General features: G+C 42.1%; 1 protein-coding gene across 4 annotated transcripts in view; it reads left to right on the top strand.

The window, feature by feature from the left end:
• APAF1 (apoptotic peptidase activating factor 1) overlaps positions 1-20,469 on the top strand; it is a 102,915-nt gene that overhangs the window by 1,922 nt on the left and 80,524 nt on the right. For 3 of the 4 annotated variants that reach the window (XM_061639505.1, XM_061639504.1, XM_061639502.1), the window contains exons 2-9: positions 667-834; positions 993-1,156; positions 3,632-3,821; positions 6,594-6,791; positions 7,678-7,861; positions 13,438-13,550; positions 14,556-14,687; positions 15,967-16,205. In XM_061639505.1, coding sequence (XP_061495489.1) covers positions 801-834; positions 993-1,156; positions 3,632-3,821; positions 6,594-6,791; positions 7,678-7,861; positions 13,438-13,550; positions 14,556-14,687; positions 15,967-16,205 — 1,254 coding nt within the window. In that variant the 5' untranslated portion in view covers positions 667-800. Of the gene's footprint in view, positions 1-666; positions 835-975; positions 1,157-3,631; positions 3,822-6,593; positions 6,792-7,677; positions 7,862-13,437; positions 13,551-14,555; positions 14,688-15,966; positions 16,206-20,469 lie in introns of all 4 variants that reach the window. The other variant, XM_061639506.1, reaches the window with a different exon arrangement.

Genomic DNA, 20,469 nt, shown 5'->3' with positions numbered 1-20,469 from the left:
ACCTTGTACTATTTGCATATTTGTCTGTACCTCTTTTCTGTGACTGTGTAGATGCAAATAACTAATACTGTGTTTCTTTCATATAGGTATTGATATTTCTAAGCTTGTTAGATAAAACTCGTATTGACTTGCTTGTCAAACTCCTGTCACCACTCCTTTTCATTACTGGAGTGTCCATTAGTGTCTGTGCTTCAGGTGCACTAAAGATAGAGTATTAAAATAAGACTAGAGATTTGTCCTTTTGAAATGCATATCTTATAAACTAGGTGTGTACACCTCTAGATTCCTCATGCAAATAGATGTCTGCAGTACTGGCTCTTCAGTGTCCATGATTCATGTGCTTAATTTAAATCCTGGGGGGAATTTTGCTTTGTAATGGATATGTCTTTTTTGTTTCTATCTGAAATTTAGAGTGTAAATGAGGCTCTCTAGCTATGCAGGTTCAGCAGAATATTGTAATTGTTAAATATTGAAATGGACTGCTTCTGCCAACTGAATAAAGTCATTTTATAACTTTGTTTTTTTAATTAATCTGAATTTAGAAACTAATTCAAAAGATAAATGTAAAAAAGATTTGTAAGTTTATGTCTGAATAGAACCTTAAATAGGGAACTCTGAAACAAATCCATCTTTAAATTATTTAAATAGGTTTTTTTCTTCCCCTAGTGCCAAAGAAACTAATCGATGTCACTGATGAAGTTTCCTGAGGATTTCTTTATTTTGTTACATTGAGAATCTTGAACAGTGAATTATAAGCATGTGAACCCCTGATCAGTGAATAATTTCAAAACTACGTACTGATGTCTTCAGAATCAGATGTAGTTAGAAATACTGGTAAGTGTTGTCTGTCTAATAAGAATCCAGAGTATCATATTACTTGATTGTCAGGTTTAGCTTTTCTTGAAGTAATGGGCAAGTGATTTTCATATACTATAAGGGTATTTTGAAATCTTAAGTTTTCACTGTCCTGGCTAGCTCATGTTACCATTCAGGAAGGAAGAAGCAAGTTGGAATAAAAATGGATGTGACGACTCGAAGTTACTTGCTTCAGAATTGCGAGGCTTTGGAAAGAGATATCAAGACTTCTTACATAATGGATCATATGATTGCGGATGAAGCATTAACACTGCTGGAAGAGGAGGAGGTGAAAGCGCAGGTAAACCATTTCTAGTTGTGCAGTGTTGTTCTGACTCGTGAGAACATTAGTACAATACAAAGCTGAACACTAAAGTATATGAAGATTTTAATTAAATAAAAATGCTGGTTGGATCTAGATGAATTAGTTGCACTTGGGCTGCAATCCAGTGCCCACTTACCTGGGAGTAAGTCCCGTTGAACCCAAGGAGCTTACTTCTGAGTAGACATGTATTGGATTGCGGCCTTACTTCCCATTAAAATCAGTGAGGAAAGTTAGTTGTGTGTTAACTTAGTTTTCATTGAAATCTGTAGGACTTTCCCCCTCATTTCATTGGCAACTAAGTGAAAATAACGTAATCTTAATTCAACCCTGTGTGTCTAACAATAGTAATTTAATGGCATTATAATTAATAGGCAACATGGCAGACTAGAGATGCCCAGTTTACCTCAAAATGTTAGTGTCTATGTCTTCTAGAAGATTGTAGTGCACTCATAGATTGTATCCTAAAAGAATGGTCTCTTTGAAAAAATTTTGGGTTGTGATTCATAGGTTTGAGCAGATGCCTTCTCTGAAATTGTGAATGTATTATACATAGTTATTCATATGGATGCATGTTTTCTTTCACACTTTATAGATGTGTGTCTGTTGTTATGTGCCTTCAAGTCGGTTACGACTTATGGCGACTATGAATCAGAGACCTCCAATAGCATCTGTCATGAACCACCCTGTTCAGATCTTGTAAATTCAGGTCTGTGGCTTCCTTTACGGAATCAATCCGTCTCTTGTTTAGCCTTCCTCTTTTTCTACTCCCTTCTGTTTTCCCCAGCATTATTGTCTTTTCTAGTGAATCCTGTCTTCTCATTATGTGTCCAAAATATGATAACCTCCATTTCATCATTTTAGCTTCAGTGATAGTTCTGGTTTATTTGTTCTAATATGCCATTATTTGTCTTTGACGTTACATAAATCTTCTGTTGTCATTACTTTAGTCTTCTTGACATTCAGCTGTAGTCCTGCTTTTGTGTTTTCCTCTTTAACTTTCTTCAGCATTCGTTTCAAATCATTACTGGTTTCTGCTAAGAGTATGGTATCGTCTGCATATCTTAAATTATTGATATTTCTCCCTCCAATTTTCACACCTCCTTCATCTTGGTCCAGTCCCACTTTCCGTATGATATGTCCTGCGTATAGATTAAGGGTGATACTTGCATACAAGTAGGGTGATAAAATACACCCCTGTCTGACCCCTTTCCAGTGGGGAACCAATCCGTTTCTCCATAATCTGCCTTTACAGTAGCCTCTTGTCCAGCGTATAGGTTGTGCATCAGGACAATCAGATGCTGTGGCACCCCCATTTCTTTTAAAGCATTCCATGGTTTTTCATGATCTACACAATCGAAGGCTTTGCTTTAATCTATAAAGCACAGTGTGATTTCCTTCTGAAATTCTTTGGTCTGTTCCATTATCCAACATACGTCTGCAATATGATCTCTGGTGCCTCTTTCCTTTCTAAATCCAGCTTGGACATGTGGCATTTGTTGCTCCATATATGATAAGGTATACGGTGTGTCTGTAGCATATACAAATAAGATATACTTAATTATCTGTTTTAAATAAATGGGGATTAAAGCTGCAAACCTACACATGCTTACTTGGAAGTAAGTCCCATTGCACATAGTGGTCACATTCAGATATCATGAGCAAGTCTGGCTTTCTCCTGGGTTTGCCTATTCCCCTACCATGTGGCCAAAAGAAGCTTTCACTTTTCTTTTAGTTAATCACAGCTTGCTGTGTCATTGGAACTGGGAACTATGGTGGGCATCCTGAGGATCTCCAGATGTTGTTGGACTCCCAACACCCATCATCCCTGACAATTGGTCATGCTGGCGGGGCTGATGGAGTTCGACTACAACAACATCTGGAGGGTCATAGGTTCCCCTCACCTGGTTTAAAACAAGCCAGCTTCATAAATGACTGTTTGAAATTGGTTGGTTTTAAGCTAAACTGTTTTAATGTTAACAACATGCTATGACAGACCTTACTTAACTAAAAGTAAAATGTGTTAAACTGCTCTCAGTCATGTGGGAGGAAGCACAGAAAGTGCAGGAGAAGGCTAGGGTTGCTCATGTCCTGCAGGTAAACCACAGTTTAGGGTGACATTCAAACACTGCCAGTCAGACTAACTTTGGAATAGATAGGCACAGTATTGGGCTGCAATTATAGATTGTTCGGTAAGTAACCTGCAATTGTCATCTTCTGTTGGGGTGTATGTACACCTCAACAGAAGATGACAATTGCAGGTTACTTACCGAACAATCTATAATTGCAGCCCAATACTGTGCCTATATACACCCCCCCAAATCCATGTTTTTTATTTCAGTGGAAAAGTCTTAAAACACATACTTGTCCTTCCCACTGAAATCAATGGGACTTAAAAGTGATAAAGGTTGGATAGATTGTACCAAAAAGTTTTTGTTTTTCTTCCCTCAATAGACTACACAGAGAGAACGAGCAGCTATGCTTGTAAAAATAATTCTTGCCAAAGATAATTATGCATACATATCCTTTTATAATGCGCTGGTTCATGAGGGATACAAAGATCTTGCTGCTCTTCTCCAGGATGGCATCCCTATTATTTCCACTTATAATGGAAAGAGTTCTATGGATGGAGTAACCTCATATGGTTAGTATGACAAGCTATTGTCTATTGTTTGTCTATTCTGCACTCAGTTTTTGATTGAAAGGACAATTAATTTGCTCTGTTGAAGCATTTCAGGAAATATTTCACTCCTGTGGTGGCTTCAGTTTTAAGTGATTTAATCTATAATATACAAATCTAAAATATGCTTTTAGTCAACAATAGGTTTGTATTCATTTTTGTGGCCTGTGCGTGGGAGATTTAATTTTCAAACTTTTACATTAGGCAAAATGCATTAGGAAAAATTCCTGAATCCATATTGGGGCAGTACCTTTATTAGGCCAACCAAAATGTCACAGCATACTATGCAAGATTGCACACCTTTTTCTGATATTTTGGTTGGTCTGATAAAGATATTACTGTCATGGTCTTCTACTCCCTCAGGGCACAGATACCATGCTTCAGACCCAATTCCCACCCTTAGGGCAATTGTTCTGCAACCCAATCACTAATTCCCCTTGCCAGGGCTGTGCAAACCAACACCAACCCTGCAAGGTAGAAGATAGGCTGCCACCACCCCTTCACTGGTTCAGCTCAGAGCCCAGAGAATAGGTAAACCAAGGTTCAATAAGACAAGAGCCAAACTTACACTTCTTGTCAAGAAACCTCTGGTAAAAACCCCAAAATAGATTTAGGCTTAACTCCCTTATCCTCGGTAGTTTCATAGTCAAATGGTCAAGGTGCTGGATTCAGAACCACCCTTACCCTCAATGAACAAGTAGCTTTATTAGAAAAAAATAAGTGCACATCAAAATATAGCAGCAAAACAATTCCTCAAAACCACACACCCAATCAGGGGTTTAGGTACACATAAGAGAATTCACACTCACAACAAGAAAATAACAACCTAGCTAGCCTGTCTACTTACTTAGGAGATAGATGGTTGTAATCTCATCTCTCCTCAGAGAGAATAGCATCAGGTATAAAACAATGGAATCCCACTTAGGCGACCACCAGCAAGATGGACACCCATAGGCATCATCCAGGGCAACCTTCCAGAGCGAACAAAGGCTATGGGTCTCAACCCCTATACTTAAGGAAAAAGAAACCCAATGGTCCAGAATTAATTAACCAATTGGGCTTTCTGATGTAATCCCTTCTCGATGCTTCTTCACTTTTTCGTGCCTTGCAGGCCCCCCCTCCCAACTGTGTTCTTAACCTTCACAGGCCTGCATGTCCTAGAGTACCAGGCTCTCACTGATTAGCACAGATAACCAGGTGTTTCTATTCAGGCCTCCCTAACGGCTTTCAGCTGGAAACAAAACTTAACATTTTTGCCTTCCAGAGGCCTGCATTCTGACAAGATGTAACTCCCAGAATTCTTTGTACTGAGCCGTGATATTAGAAATTATATTTAACAATTCATAGAAATATACAAGTTCATGACAATTACCATAACATGGCTTTTTGAATTTTTCTTGTGGGTCAACATGGCTACTTTTTATTTTTGTGTGACATTAGGAAAATAGATTCTGTCAATATATTTTTATGTTGCATTAAAGTTCTAGAAAACCCGTTACTACTTTCGACAAAAACGATTGTGGATGAAGCAAGTAAGGCTTTTGCTTATACATGATTATGGGAATCGGGCAAGATTATTCTAATATCATATGCGTTAAGAAAGTATAATTTTAAAGTCTGATTGGAGAGTTTTTCCTTATAATCATTTTCACCTTTAAAATATTATTGTATAATGGTGAGTAAAGCCATCCAGGGTCCTGATCTGTCATGTTGGAGGAGAGTTGGATAAGATGGAGGTGCCCCTCTGCCAAGCCCTGCTGGTAGAGATAGGAGACATCCCCCTAGTGAGGAACATCCCAATGGCAGGCAGGCAGAAGCTACTACCAGCATATCCCCAGTAGTGGTAGCAAGTAGAATCCCCCCAAACAGAGGCAGAGCTGGGCCAGCACAGAAACTGGGCATTTTTGCTGAACCAGTCTTGCACCTGGTGTAGAAAAAAAATACACATTTCCTCCCCCAGTAGGAGGGTTGTGAATGCAGCAGTGAGTATACCATTCAATTAAGCCCCTCCCTGCCACACACTGTTAGCCAGGGGTTTTGAAATCTGTAAACCTCATCTGTTTAAATTCAATAAACCTGGGCTTTATTGGCTGTTGTGTTGAATGGCCTTGAGTAAAGAAATTATGCTATGAAATAAACTATGCTAAAAATGACAATATTCCATCTCTTTCTAATCATAAGATTGTATCTGAATTTTGATATATCAAGCCTTTGGTTATACTATACAACTAACATTGATCCAAGGGATCAATTTGCTTACATGTTAATTGTTGGAATTTTAATTTGAATCCAGGGTTGCCTCTATCCAACAAGGTGTCATATGCACATGGAAGCAGACTTCCACATATGTATACCTAGCTGGACAGGGAATGTGTGTACATGGTGCCCCTGTCTGATCCAACTGCTGATATTCTGCCACTCCTCTGTGTAGGAAGGGGAGCAGGGCTAGATTGATTTCTCTTGCTATCATTGTCTCCCCACCAAACAGCTGATGAGTGTGATTCTTGCTTCCTTTAAAGGGCTGGCTGCTACACCTACATGCTTGGTGGTTTAAAGCCAAAGTTGTTTTACTCTTAGCTGGAGTCTGAGCAGAATAATTATCATGAGACATTATATTAGCCTCTGTATTGGGACTGGAGATGTAGTATTTCTAACAGATACTTTAAAAGTTAACAATTATTTACACCATCTTAATTCTTTCTCTTGGTTTTTATATCTTCTGTTTCTGAATTTAAGTTAAGACTGTTCTCTGTGAAGGTGGTGTCCCACAGCGACCAGTGGTGTTTGTTACTCGTCCAGAACTAGTAAATAGAGTTCAACAGAAGCTATATAGGCTAAAAAGTGATCCAGGATGGGTTATTGTTTATGGCATGGCAGGATGTGGAAAGTCTGTTTTGGCAGCTGAAGCCCTACGTGACCACAGTCTTTTGAAAGGTATGTTTACCTGCCTTTTATAGATTTATATTATACTTGCTAGAGGCTGTTGCAATGGATAGTTCACTTTCAAATCAGAAGTGGAAATCTACTTCAAACAATAGTATGTGGTAAAAGTAGGTTGCTTGAATCATATATATTGTGGAGTCTGATTTTGCCAATCATGAAATGGTAGAGAAAAGTAATATACATGAATAGTAATATATCTTGACACAAGTAAATAGTTTTAAAATAGCTTTAACTTGCAGCAAGCTGACAAAGTTGAATTTCATGAAGCCAGTTACACTTTTGCAACCATATTAAAATAATATTTAATAGTTATCATTTTATGGCATAATTACAATAAACAATCAGCACTGTAGACTTGTATACAGTGCTGCCATTGCTGTAGCAGTGCAAGGTATTCTCTTTAGGAGCTGGAGCAGCATAAGAGCTTATGTAGGATTTGGATATCAATTTTTTGAACTTTGAGGACTGAGCTACATATGCCCTTTATATGAATGATGCAAAATACATGTACTATACCTACTCACTGTGCTGAATGTAAGCATCCTGTTCTTATTTTTATATAAAATTAATCTTATTTTAAATATTGTTTTGCCACTTGCCAGCCAAAAGATTCCCAGAGCAGTTTACAAACAATAACAGACAAGACAGTCTCTGCCCTCAGGCTTCCAATCTGACCTATATGACACAAAAGGAAACAGATTGGGAGGGAAGGGGAAAGCAAGCCAATTTAGGCGCTAGTTCTTAAAGATACAATTTTAGCCTTTTTTCAGTTAGCCTTACTGCTTTTAAAAAACACACAAGGTCTGAATAAATTTGTTTTTGTTTAGGCTTATATGTAACTATATCCTTTCATTTCAACTTGGCATCTTTTTGTTAGATTGCTTCCCAGGAGGAGTACATTGGGTTTCTGTTGGGAAACAAGACAAGGCAGGCCTGTTAATGAAACTCCAGAATCTTTGTCTGAGATTAGACCAGGACTTCACCTATTCGCAGAGGCCACCACTTAATATTGAGGAAGCTAAAGATCGCCTTCGTTTGCTGTTTTTGCGCATATACCCAAGGTACTTTCAACAGAATAGGGAAATAGTTGAAATCTTTTCCTTTTAAGTCAACTACTGAATTGTGTTGTCTGTGTTTCAAGCTTTTATATATGTAGGAATTTCTAAGAAATTTCTGTGTTGAGTGAAGTTCTAATGTACACAAACTACAACACACACATCACTAATTGGATCATTCTGCATTGTCATTGATCTTCTTTCACTGGTGATTGGTAGATGTTTCATTTATGTAGTCATTGGCTTAAGACATTTCTCAGTCAAAATGAACATTGTTCTATCTTCTATGAAGTGAATTTCAAGCTTCCTATTCTTGGTGCACTTTTTGCACATTTACTTGCTTGATGAGGATTCTATAGTACATGCTTGGTTTACCTGGAGCATCAGCTAGGTATACTGAGTTAATGGTCATTCTGTGTGAACTGAGAATATTCCCTAGAATGTATAAAGTACTCTTCTGCAGCTGTGTGTTGCTGGGGAATATAGATAACAAGAGTAGATAAATTTCCAGAAAGATATCTGAAGATCCTCATTGGAAAAATCAGCTAAGATTCTGATGATCATCAGGTTCCCTAGAAATACAGTCTGAAAACTGATATGCACATATCCTTTTTGGGCAACATCTGTACCTTGAGAATTTTATATGTTGTAAAGATTTATAATAGGAAAAAGTTGCCAGATGCCTTCAGAGTGAGAGTCTGTAATTGGCAGAAGGCTGGCCCTCCTTAGGTGTGAGACAGAGGGGGAGTAAATGTGCCCTGTGTGAAAAATATTGAATGGGTCTGACTATTCCCAATTCTCGCAGAGGCCTACTGGGATAATTGGCTCGGGTAGGCTTTGTTGGTGGGCTCTTGTTGGGTCCATATCAGGTGTTTAGGAGGAGTCTTAGTAAGGAGGGACATTGGTGATGCCACCCCAATTTCAGTGATCATGGGTAGAGGGAAGTATAGCCATGGGGAGGTGGTGAACTACCATAGAAGACGAGGGCAAGGCTATCTACGCCTTGTTCCTTGCTGCCACTTCTCTCACGGATGGGTTCCTCATTGCTCATATGTGCCCACTGGCCTGTGTGTGCTATTGTTAATGCCAGAATGGTACACAATAAGACCACATTCATCCATGATTTGATCATGGATGAAGGTGCTGATTTGGTGTGCATTACCGAGACCTGGGTGGGTGAGCTGGAAGGAGTTGATCTGACCAAGCTTTGCCCACCTGGAAACTCTGTGCAACACCAGCACAGGCTGCAGGAACGGTGGGGAGGAGTTGGTGTGGTCTACAGAACCACCATCTGTCACCAGTAAACCACTCTGTCTTGGAGCTGGCTGTGAGGGCATGGACCTTGTGTTGCACCAAGGAGAAGGAGACAGTAAATTAGGGTTGCTGCTGGTGTACTTGTCCACCCTGCTGCCCGGAAGCTTCTTTGACTGAGCTGGCGGAGGCAATCTCGGCTGTGGTATTGGAGGAGCCTAGACCGATAGTCTGGGTGATTTCAATGTCCATACTGAGGCTGCCTCTAGTGTTCTGGCTTGGGACTTCATTGACTCCATGATGACCATGGGGCTGTCTCAAGTTGTCACCATCCCAACGCATAGGGCAGGGCACACCCTTGACTTGGCTTTTGCTCGAGATGGAGGAAGGGGTGGTCTGAAGATGGGGGGGTGGATGTCACCCCATTGTCATGGTCAGACTACGTCCTGGTGAAGTTTAGACTTATGGCTTCGATCTTTCCCTGCAGGGGTGGTGGACAGATTAAGGTGGTCCATCCTCAGAGACTCATGGAATCTCCTGGATTCCTGAATGCCCTGGGGGAGTTTCCAGTAGATAGAGTAGGTGACCCTGTTGAAGCCCTTGTCACGCTGTGGAACAGTAAGGCGTGTTGGGCTATTTACAGGGTTTTCACCAAGCTCCCTCTCTGGCATTCTGGAGCCCAGTTTGCACCTTGATACACCAGTGAGCTAAGGGCAGTGAAACAGGCTGGATGACGGCTGGAGTACAAGTGGCAAAAGACATACTGTGAGGCTGATCGGGCACGAGTAAAACATCATAACCGTACCTACTGTGTGGCGGTGAGGGCAGCAAAGAAGGCCTGCTTCTCTGCCTCCATCGCATCCTCAAGTAGCCGTCCAATGGAGCTTTTCCGTATTGTCAGGAGTCTGTTGACATCAATTCCAGGAAATGGAGTTTTAGACCCTACGGACGCCCACTGAATTGTTTGCAAGGCACTTTGAGGGTAAAGTTGCTCGCCTCCATAGCAGTCTTGATGCCCCATGCACATCTACTGTAGTCCCCAGTGAGGTGTTCAGTGCAACGTCTACTGCAACCTCTTGGGAACGGTTTCAGTTGATGCAGCCTGATGACGTAGACAAGGGTTTTCCAATGATGTGGCCAGCAACTTGTCCTCTTGAGCCTTGCCTTTCTTGGCTTATTAAAGCTTGCCGAGGGGGGTTGACTGATTGGATCCAGGGTGTGGTCAACGCATCATTGCAGGAGGGAGTGGTTTCATCTGTCCTGAAAGAGGCGGTGATCCGACTGCTCCTGAAAAAGCCCACCCTGGACCCATTGGTCTGCAAAAATTACCAACCAGTAGCAAATACCCCCTTTTTAGGGAAGGTGATTGAGAGGGTTGTGGCGCAGCAATTGCAAGTACTCTTGGATGAAACAGATTATCTTGACCCATTCCAGTCTGGGTTCAGGCCTGGTTATGGGCCTGAATTGGCCTTGATCGCCCTGATGGATGACCTTTATCGGGTGAAGGACAGGGGGAGTGCAACCCTGTTCCTCTTACTTGATCTCTCAGCAGCTTTTGATACCATTGACCAAGGTATCCTTCTGGGCCGACTTGGTGAGCTGGGTATTGGAGGCACTGTTTTACAGTGGTTCCAATTCTATCTCCAGGGTTGTTTTCAGAGAATAACTGGGTGATTGTCTTTTGGCCCCCTGGCAGTTGTGCTGTGGGATGCTACAGGGTACAGTCTTGTCCCCCATGCTTTTTAACATCTATATAAAGCCCTTGGGAGCAGTCATCAGGAGATTTGGGGCAAGGTGTCAGCAGTATGCTGACGATACCCAGAGGCTGTGCAAGACCTGAACCGCTGCCTGGACTTGGTGGTGGGCTGGATGAGGGCCAATAAACTGAGCCTGAATCCTAGCAAAATGGAGGCGCTGTGGGTGGGTAGTTCCCAAGTTCAGATAATTGGTCAGTTGCCTGCTTTGGATGGAGTTGTACTCCCTCTTAAAGAGCAGGTTCATAATCTGGGAGTGCTCCTGTAGCCATTTTGTCACTAGAGGCCCAAGTGACCTCAATGACTAGGAGTGCCTTTTACCAGCTTTGGGTGGTAAGGCAGCTGCGGCCGTTTCTGGACCGGGAGAGCCTGACCACTGTTGTCTATGCACTGGTAACCACAAGGCTGGATTACTGTACTGCGCTCTATGTGGGGCTGCCATTGGGGTTGGTCCGGAAGCTGCAGCTGGTGCAAAATGTGGCGGCGAGACTGCTCACTGGGGCAGGGTATCGCCAACATGTCACCCCGCTGCTGAAAGAATTGCACTGACTACTCATTTGGTACTGGGCCAAGTTCAAGGTTCTAGTTTTGGTGTAAAAAGACCTATACAGCTTTGGACCAGGATATGTTATCTCTTACTTACCCAGTCGATCACTGCGCTCTGCAGGTGAGGGCCTCCTGCAGATACCATCTTACCAGGAGGTCTGTTCTGTACAACATAGGAAATGGACCTTTAGTGTGGCAGCACCTACCCTTAAATATTAGACAGGCACCATCTCTGTTATCTTTTTGGCGCCTATTGAAGACCTTCCTCTTTCCACAAGTCTTTTAGGTTGAGACCTTATCCCAGTCTGTGTCTGTGTTGGAACTGTTTTTAATATGTTTTAAAACCTTTTTTTAAAAAAAACCAATATGTTTTTAGCCTTATTTTTAAAGATGTTTTGAAAGCTTTTTTTTAAAAAAAGTTTTAAAATATTTTTTGTTTTACTGTATTTTAAAGTCAGTTTTCACGATGTTTTGAAGTGTTTTAGTTTTTGTTTGGTGCCCTGGGTTCCTGCTGGGGAGAGGGCGAGATATATATCGCATAATCAATAAACAAATAATATATTAGGGGGGGAAAGCCTAACAAGTTTGTCAAATACTTGCTCTTGGCGTTGTTAGCTATCTATTCATATCACGTTATAATTCTTCATACCAAAGGATATCTGCAAATAAACTCCCTTTTTGTTTTTAAATCAAAAATAATTACATCAGACTTTTTATAGTGGATGTCTATGCTTAAAGCAGACATATGTATATACCTGGAATTAGGAGGCGTCTTGCCATATAATAATCTACAGTCTGCTTCATGTTTTTTGTAAAATTAGTGAAAATTCTCCCCACCCACTCACCATACATGGGGACACATCATAGATGCCCAAGGAATGTACATGTGGAATGTACATGGAGTCAAAAGAAGCCAGTCTGTTCCTTATAAGTTTATGAAATTTATCATAAAAACACAGTGGCTTCACTAATCTGTAATATATGAAATGACCCAGACTTTGTAAATATGCATGCATCTTCCCTAACTTGTGATTTTCAATCAGAAGAGTGGGTTCTGGAAGGATTTGTCATTCAAATATGTTTCAAGAGCTCAGACCTCCTTATGCTACAACACTATTACAAATTGCCACTAGCTTAATGATAATTTGTCAGTTGCTCCTATTGCTGCTTGCTCTTTAGCATGTAGTAATCTACATGTTATTACTGGTCTTTTTGGAAGCTGATTATAAACTGTTAGGTTTTGATAAAATAGATTAACATGCATTCAGGAGAATGAAGAGATATTATAACGAACATACCTGGCAGGTTGATCAGATTTGTTGGCTTCGCTGTTGCATTCATTCCCTAGTATTTAATGCATAGTTAAAACTATACAGTAACTATGCCCAAGTCAGTTTAAAACAGAGCTCCTTACTCCCTTTTGATTTTTGTTGTAATTTGCAGTTTGTTGAAGGTAGATCCTAACAACTACTTGAATTAATTCAGTATTATTAATTCTAAATTGTCTTCCCAACAGTCACCAGCAACCTCTTCTTGATGCTACTTCATATTTAAATTCAAAATATAACGGAATTAATATCTTTTCTTTTGTGTTTCTTGTAGTATACCTAATTGGTTTTCCAATAACAGCTATCTTTTAACAAATAATTCTGAGGTAAAGCAGTGTGTGAGAAAATGTGTTCAAATGAGGTTACCATTCAGTACAACATTAGCATGCTATTTAACTACACAGACATTTAATAAATGTAACATAGAAAATGCTGTTTACTTAAGGATAGAACTGCTAGGGTTTAGTCCAATCAAACCCTTGAGAGTTGTCCCAGACAATAATGCTCGCTTGTGGGCAATTTTAGTTGACAAGCGGAAATAATTTTAAAGTACATGATACTCAAATTTTTGTTCAGGATAAAGGTTAAAAAGGGAGGTCTTCTGAAAAATAAAAGTACTCAAAATGAAAAGTCTGTTGGTTCTCAACATGTTAATGGAACGTTCTCAGCTGGTATATAGTGACTCCTTGCTTTTTTGTTACAGGTCTCTCTTGGTGCTTGATGACATTTGGGATTCCTGGGTATTGAAAGCCTTTGATAGTCATTGCCAGGTTCTTATCACCAGTAGGGACAGGAGTGTAACAGATTCTGTAACTGGTAAGGATAGTGTTTTCTTCCTTTTATCCATTCGTTTAAGGTTATTCATGTATGGTACTTTGCACAACTGATTTTTTTGTGTGTGTGTTGCCATGACTACCATTAACACTTAAGTTCCAACAGGAAAGAGCAGAAAAATTGCACTGTCCTTGAAAAGCAGTATGTGATGTCTGTTAGGTGGATAGGACAAATATGTAGGAAGAAAGTAGAATTTGAGTTATTAATATTGTTACTTATTTAATTTGTATAGGATGACCCAGTGAACTCAAGTGTGAGTAGATACTGAAGGTGTCTGAGTATAAAAAATGTGAGAAAGCTGAAGATAGTTTGTTCATCTTCCTGTTTTTGCATTGTAAATAAAGGACCTGGAAATCTGGGTTCTCACAAGAACTTAGGGAAGTTTTAAAATAATATTTAATTGATGGTCCTCATTAGTCCCTGCCACCTATAATGTGGTGATATCATGGTCTCTGGGATTCTGTACTGCACACATGACATCACTCTGTTACTAAAAATTACAGTATGTATCTCACTTCCAATGAGAGAAGTGATAGTGGGCTGCAAAAGATTCTATTTGGTTGCATGTTGGTCACTATAGGTTAAGCTACTCATTCAATTTTGTTTTGCAGCTCTTTATACCATAATTAGTGAGTTTAAGTGCATGAATTCTGAAGTGCATGCTTCTTGCCTAAGAAGCCTGTCCATTTTATTTGTTGTTGGAGCAGGCAGATCTGTTTGCTTTTCTTTGATAATTCAAGCACACAAAGATTCTCATGTGCATACAAGGAGCTAAGGATCAGGGCATCTGTAGTTAAATGTCAAATGGATAATACAGATGTTTTAAAAATGGCTAGTTGCCATTTGAATGACTGGATTGAAACTATCTTAGAGAGCTGTGGGAGGGTATAGCACTTTAAGCAAGCCTAAAATAGGACAGTATAAATTTATTTATAGTGTACATTACATTAAATATTTTCTTATTTGAATTTTTAATTCTAAACACAGGCAGTAAATATGAAGTTCCTGTGGAAAGTGGACTAACACATGAAAAATCTCTTGAAATATTATCTTTATTTGTTAACATGGAAATAACAGAGCTACCAGAAAAAGCTAATAGTATTGTAAGAGAATGCAAAGGTAAGAATATTTATTTTATATTTCACTCATCAGAAATAGTAGTAGTTTTTCAGTATATATCTGCATAGATGCTGTTTTGAAACTTTGTTAACTTTAATTTTATATCTTCGGTCTGTTAGACAGTGGCCTCATTTGCATGTCACAATAAAACATAGTTAATGATTTACTGTGAATACATCAATGTCCCTCAGTTTGTTTCTCCTTGTTAGAATGTGGCAGAAGCAAATCACAAGCCCTTACTTGTGTTATGTCTCAACTGGGGATCATATTTTTTGTCACTCTGAACAAACCACAACCTGTGGCCAAGGTTTGTTTTTGGCTTACCATAACCCCCAGCTAAGTCATGCATCATGGTTTGTTTCTCCCATACCCTAGTGGGGAGGAGCAAAGTGGGTGAGATCAGTGTGTTCATGGTTAGCTACTATTTATTGTGTGTTAACTGGACCAGTGAATTACTCATCTAGCATTTTAATTTAATTAAAAAAACCACAAGGTTACACTTGCTTCAGAGTATTGTCTTTGCCATTTTGCTACCTTTTTACTTAAAATCGTTTTTAATCTTGTGTGCTCCCGGTCTCCAGAGCTCAAGTACATACAGTATAATCTGATGAATGAAAAACAAGAGAAACAGGCTATTTGCCTCCCCCCATCCATTGTGCCCCCTCTGATAACTACCACTGCCACTGTCTCAGCACCTGATAGTTTTTTTATATATACAAACTTAGAACCTGCAGCCTTCCTTCATGACTTTTTTGTAGTTATCTTCAATTCATCTGTCTGCCTCTGCAAAGCCTAAAGGCAGCAAGGGAGAGGATGGGCATCAGGCTTGGAAGAGATGGCAAATGACCTAGAGAAGGCTGCAGCTTCAGGAACTGTACAGTGTTTAAAGGGACAGGAGAAGCTGCACCCTAATCTGAGTTGGGCATGAAAGTTCTTAGTATATTTTTGGAAGGAAGATTGTTTGTTGGAAATAAGGTGAAGTGACTTCCTCTGAAGTCATGGGAAACCTTATGCTTTGAAACTACCATTTGCACCTTAAATGGCAAGTGGTGCTACATTGTTTAGGAGGGTGAAGTGTTTAAATGTTTTTGGACTTGTATATTTGGATACATCTTTTAATTTTTTATCTATGAATTTTCTACTTTAGTGTTCTCATCACATTTTTCATAGAAATAACAGCTAGTTTTTGCTTTATTTAGTAACTTAGAACACAATTAGCTTCCTTCTTCTGTTAAAATTTTTATTTTCATGTAACATTTAAACAATTTCTGTATTTCAGGTTCTCCTCTTGTGGTATCTTTGATAGGAGCATTATTACGAGATTTTCCCAATCGCTGGGAATACTACCTTAGACAACTTCAAAATAAACAATTTAAAAGAATAAGGAAATCATCATCTTATGATTATGAAGCACTCGATGAAGCCATGTCCATAAGTGTTGAAATGTTGCCAGAAGATTTTAAAGACTATTATAGAGATCTTTCTGTCCTTCAAAAGGATGTTAAAGTGCCTTCAAAGGTAAAGTCCATTTTAAAGTAATGCTGGCGGTGATAATGGAAATTGTGACACTATTGCACATTATTAAAACAAATTGAGAGCATGACATTTTGCAGAAAACTAGTTCTAGAGGATGCTCTCTTCCAAGCCTTTAGAGCCACAATAATGAGGAGCAGCATTAGGACTAGCCCTTCCCTGACCACAATTTGTCCTCTTTTCTTTCAGTGCCATGGCAGTTGTAGCATTTTTACAGAAACATTTAATATGTAACGTTTGGCCTTGCTCCCTTCCTCCGTGAGCCAATGCAGGGTCAGATGGGATTGTTTCACTTACAGGATGGTGGGTGTTATGTAGCTGCTAGGGGTATCAGATGTTGGATCAGTGCTTAAAATCATTTCTGGACTGATTGGGAGTGGACAGCTAGTTAGAAATTAGGATAAAGGTGTCAAAAATGCAAAGGTAAGCATCTCATCAATTGCATTGCCCATTTTCCATAGGAGGTAGGCCATCAAAGCGGGTAGTGACTCCACCTATCGTCCGAAGGCAAGAATGTTTCTGAAGTCAAGACTAGGGGCGTCAGGCCCCTCCCACTCTCCAGTTCATTCTTGCCTCCGTCCGTGCAAGATATATTGCCATAGTGTCTAGATAAGTTATTTGTATTGTGTGACAGAGTGTGGAGGATTTTCCTTTGTTGTGTGTCTGCTCCTTGTTCCCTTCCCTCTGTCTTTTCTAATCATTGTGTGTCGCTGTTATTCTGGGGATTATCACGGGGGAGTTTTTTCATCCTTACCCGGACCGTTCTCTTTCCCCAAAACTTTTCTCCTAACGCCTTTTTAGAGAGACCGCGGCGGCGGTTCTCTCTCTCCCAGGCGGTGGTTGCACGGGAGCTTGCGGCTGCAGCCCCTGCTTCCCCCCCGTTTTTTACGGGCCCAGCCTTTACCTTAACGGCTTTTTCAAGACCCCGCGGCTGTGGGTCTCTCTTTCCTCGGCGGCGGTCGGACGGGAGTTTGCGACTGTAGCTCCCTGCCCTTCCCAGCCGTCTTTTACGGCCCCAGCCTTTACTCCACCGCCGCTTTTACTCTACCGGCCTTTTTAGAGACCATGCGGCTGCGGGTCTCTTTCTCTCCTCGGCGGCGGTCGAACGGGAGCTTGCGGCTGCAGCTCCCTGTATTTCCCCGCCACTCCTTTGCTGATCAGTTTTTAGGCTATGGCCCTTTGAGACGCCGCAGCTGCGGTTCCCTCCGAATCAGGCGGCGCTCTCAGTATTTACGGAGCTTGCGGCTGCGGCTCTCCTCCCTCGTTGAGGATTTTAGTCGTTGGACTGCCCTTCCCTCCCGACCGTTTCGCAGCTTTAGATTTCTCGCTGCGGCGGTCTCTGCAGTCTGCGTCTTCTCCCTTATACCGACTCTATTAGCGGAGTCTCCCTTGCCTTATTCTACAACCGCGCCTAAGTTCTCAGCCCCGCGGTCTGTAGAACGTCTTACGGCCGCCCCTTTTTTGAAGTTTATTCCTTTGCTCCTGTCCCATTCCACAGGTGTTATTGCACAACGTGCCCGCCATTTTGTTTCATAATTTTCCCGCCCTTTCCACGGGCGCCATTTTGCTTGCCCCCGACCTAACACCAGGCCTAGCCCTGAGCTGTGGCTAGCAGTTATTGAAGTCTCAACGTTACCTTCCCTGTGTGTGTGGGTGTGCTGCAGATAGAATTATAGTACACAGAATCTCTCCTGTTTCAAGACTGTGGCTGTTAACCAGGCTCCCCCAATTGTACATTCTGCCCCACTCGCGGCCGTGTACTAAGCCTGTGGGAGTGTGCACCGCTGCTTGATCTGTACGTTCTTCACCAGAGCATTCTGCCCCAGTCGTGTGCCGTGTACTGGTGCAAATATTACATCCTAATCCACTTTGTACCAAGCCTGTGGATACTGTGCCAAGCTATCTGGACGTGCATTCTGCCCCATCTGTGGCCGTGTACTAAGACTGTTCATAGTGTACATTCTGCCCCATCGTGACAGTACTTCGCCATCAGCCAGTGCATTCTACCCCAGTCGTGTGCCGTGTACTGAGCCTGTTCGGGTCTGTGCATTCTGCCCCAGTCGTGTGCCGTGCACTGCTACCCTTTAAAGTATATGATGGCAGAACAGCCAGAGACAATGCAGGCAACCAAGCCGAAACAACAGCCAGAGACAAACCAGATGACCAAGCCTAAACCAACTAAGGCGGTCAAACATAAGCATGCTAAAGCGCCTGCCAAAACTAAACATCTTTCCAGCCACTGCACAACCAAGCAGCCCCGCTATGTCTCTGTTCCAGATCCAGAGGGGTCAAACCATGCACAATTAACTACCCTATTTCATTCTCCTGCTGCTTCCTCTGATGAGGAGGACTTTCCTGGCTTTCCTGTACAACCAACGGTCAGCCACTCTGGGGCTCACTCTTCTTCACTACCTGTGGGGCCTTCCGCACTTCCGCCTATCCAAGAGCAACCATCTACATCTCCGGGTCTGCAGCTGTCCCACGAGTTCATCTCACAACTTCAGGGCATGCTGTCATTTTTCGCTCAGAGACAGTCCCCATCACAAGTTCCTGCTATTCCTCAACACAGTGGGAAACACTTTGTACACAGTGAGACAAACCCACCAGGTTCTCCAGACCCGTTTGACATTGCCAGGGGCAGGATTATTGATGACGCCTCTTATGAGGAGGAGTCCACATTCGCGCTGCAAGACCAAGGAGACGAATGGAGTGACCATTCGGAACATGAGCAGGATACAACTTATCGCCTCTTCGATGCCTCAGATTACCAGCCCCTTGCGCGCAAAGTGTTGAACACCCTTGGCCTTCAATCCACTCCCACTGCAGCTGCCACTCCCGCTTTAAAGGGGGCCAGGGTCTTGAAATCCCCCACGCCAGTAGAAAACTTTCTCCCGGTGCCAGACCCAATTGCTAAGTTGGCCAAGGACGAATGGTCTCACCCTTTACAAGCACGCCGATTTAATAACATTGCGGACAGACTTTATCCTTTGGCCCCGGACTTTTCTACCAGACTGGCCGTCCCCGGCATAGACGAGCCAATTTCCAGCTTAGTTTCCAGATCCCTTTTGCCTAGAGAAGGAGAATCTCATTTAAAGGATGCCACTGAACGGCGACTGGACTTTGCTTTACGCAAGACCCATGAGGCCATCGCCTTTTCTATGCGTGCATCTACCTCAGCCTCTATTTTCGCCAGGGCAGCGATGATGTGGTTGGACGACCTCATCGACGTTCCCAATCCAGATCCTGTCTCTCTGCGAAGATTGCTACTAAAATTGTGCAAAACAGCTGCCTTCGTAGCCGACACCACTTTGGACGCAAATCAGCTAGGAGCACGAGCCATGGCAGCTCAGGTTGTTGCCCGATGGACCCTCTGGCTTCGTCACTGGCAGGCTGACTCTACTGCCAGAGTTAATCTATCACGGGCACCTTATGCCGGGTCATTACTTTTCGGCGAGGAGGCACTAAAGGCGGTGCTTGTTGACCCTAAGGACACTCGAAAGCCTGTCTTGGCCACCGCCAGAAACATTGAGCGCAGACCCTTTAGACGTTTCGCTTCGTACCGCACGTCTCAGCCCTTTTGAGGAACGCGGCCCGGGGGACGAGGCTGTGAGTTCCCAACATATGATTTCCGCTCCTCCAGGGGAGGCTGGAACCAACGTTTCCCGGGTAGAGGTCAGTACCAGGGCCGCAGAGGCTCCTCAACGTCATCATACAGGGGAGGGTCTCGACAGCGCAGACAGTATTAATATAATACCAGTTGGGGGCAGACTTCTTTTATTTGGCAAACTTTGGCTACGTCTGACTCAGATCTCCTGGATCAGAGATCTTTTTTGTTATGGATATACAATTGAGTTTTGGGCAATACCTCCAGACAAGTTTCATCCCTCCCCTTGTCCCAGGGCACCAGCCAGGCATTGCATCATGCAGACTGCGATCCATCACCTCTTGGACATAGCGGCAATAGAGCCAGTCCCTACTGCAGAGAGGTCGGAAGGGGTGTACTCCCTCCTATTTGCTGTGCCCAAACGAGATCTCTCATGGAGGGCGGTATTGGACCTCAAGTTCATTAACCGTTTCGTAAAGTATCGCAGATTCAAAATGGAATCCCTCCATTCCATTACAGACAGCCTGCACGAAGGAGACTTCCTGGCTTCTATCGATCTAAAGGAAGCGTACCTCCATGTGCCTATTTGCATAGCCCACAGAAAATTTCTTCATTTTGCCTTTGTCTCCCAGCACTTCCAATATC

The sequence above is a fragment of the Rhineura floridana genome, chromosome 8, assembly GCF_030035675.1.
Source record: "Rhineura floridana isolate rRhiFlo1 chromosome 8, rRhiFlo1.hap2, whole genome shotgun sequence".
Taxonomy (NCBI): domain Eukaryota; kingdom Metazoa; phylum Chordata; class Lepidosauria; order Squamata; family Rhineuridae; genus Rhineura; species Rhineura floridana.
The sequence above is the reverse complement of the archived record's forward strand: the minus strand, read 5'-3'. Positions and strand labels throughout refer to the sequence as shown.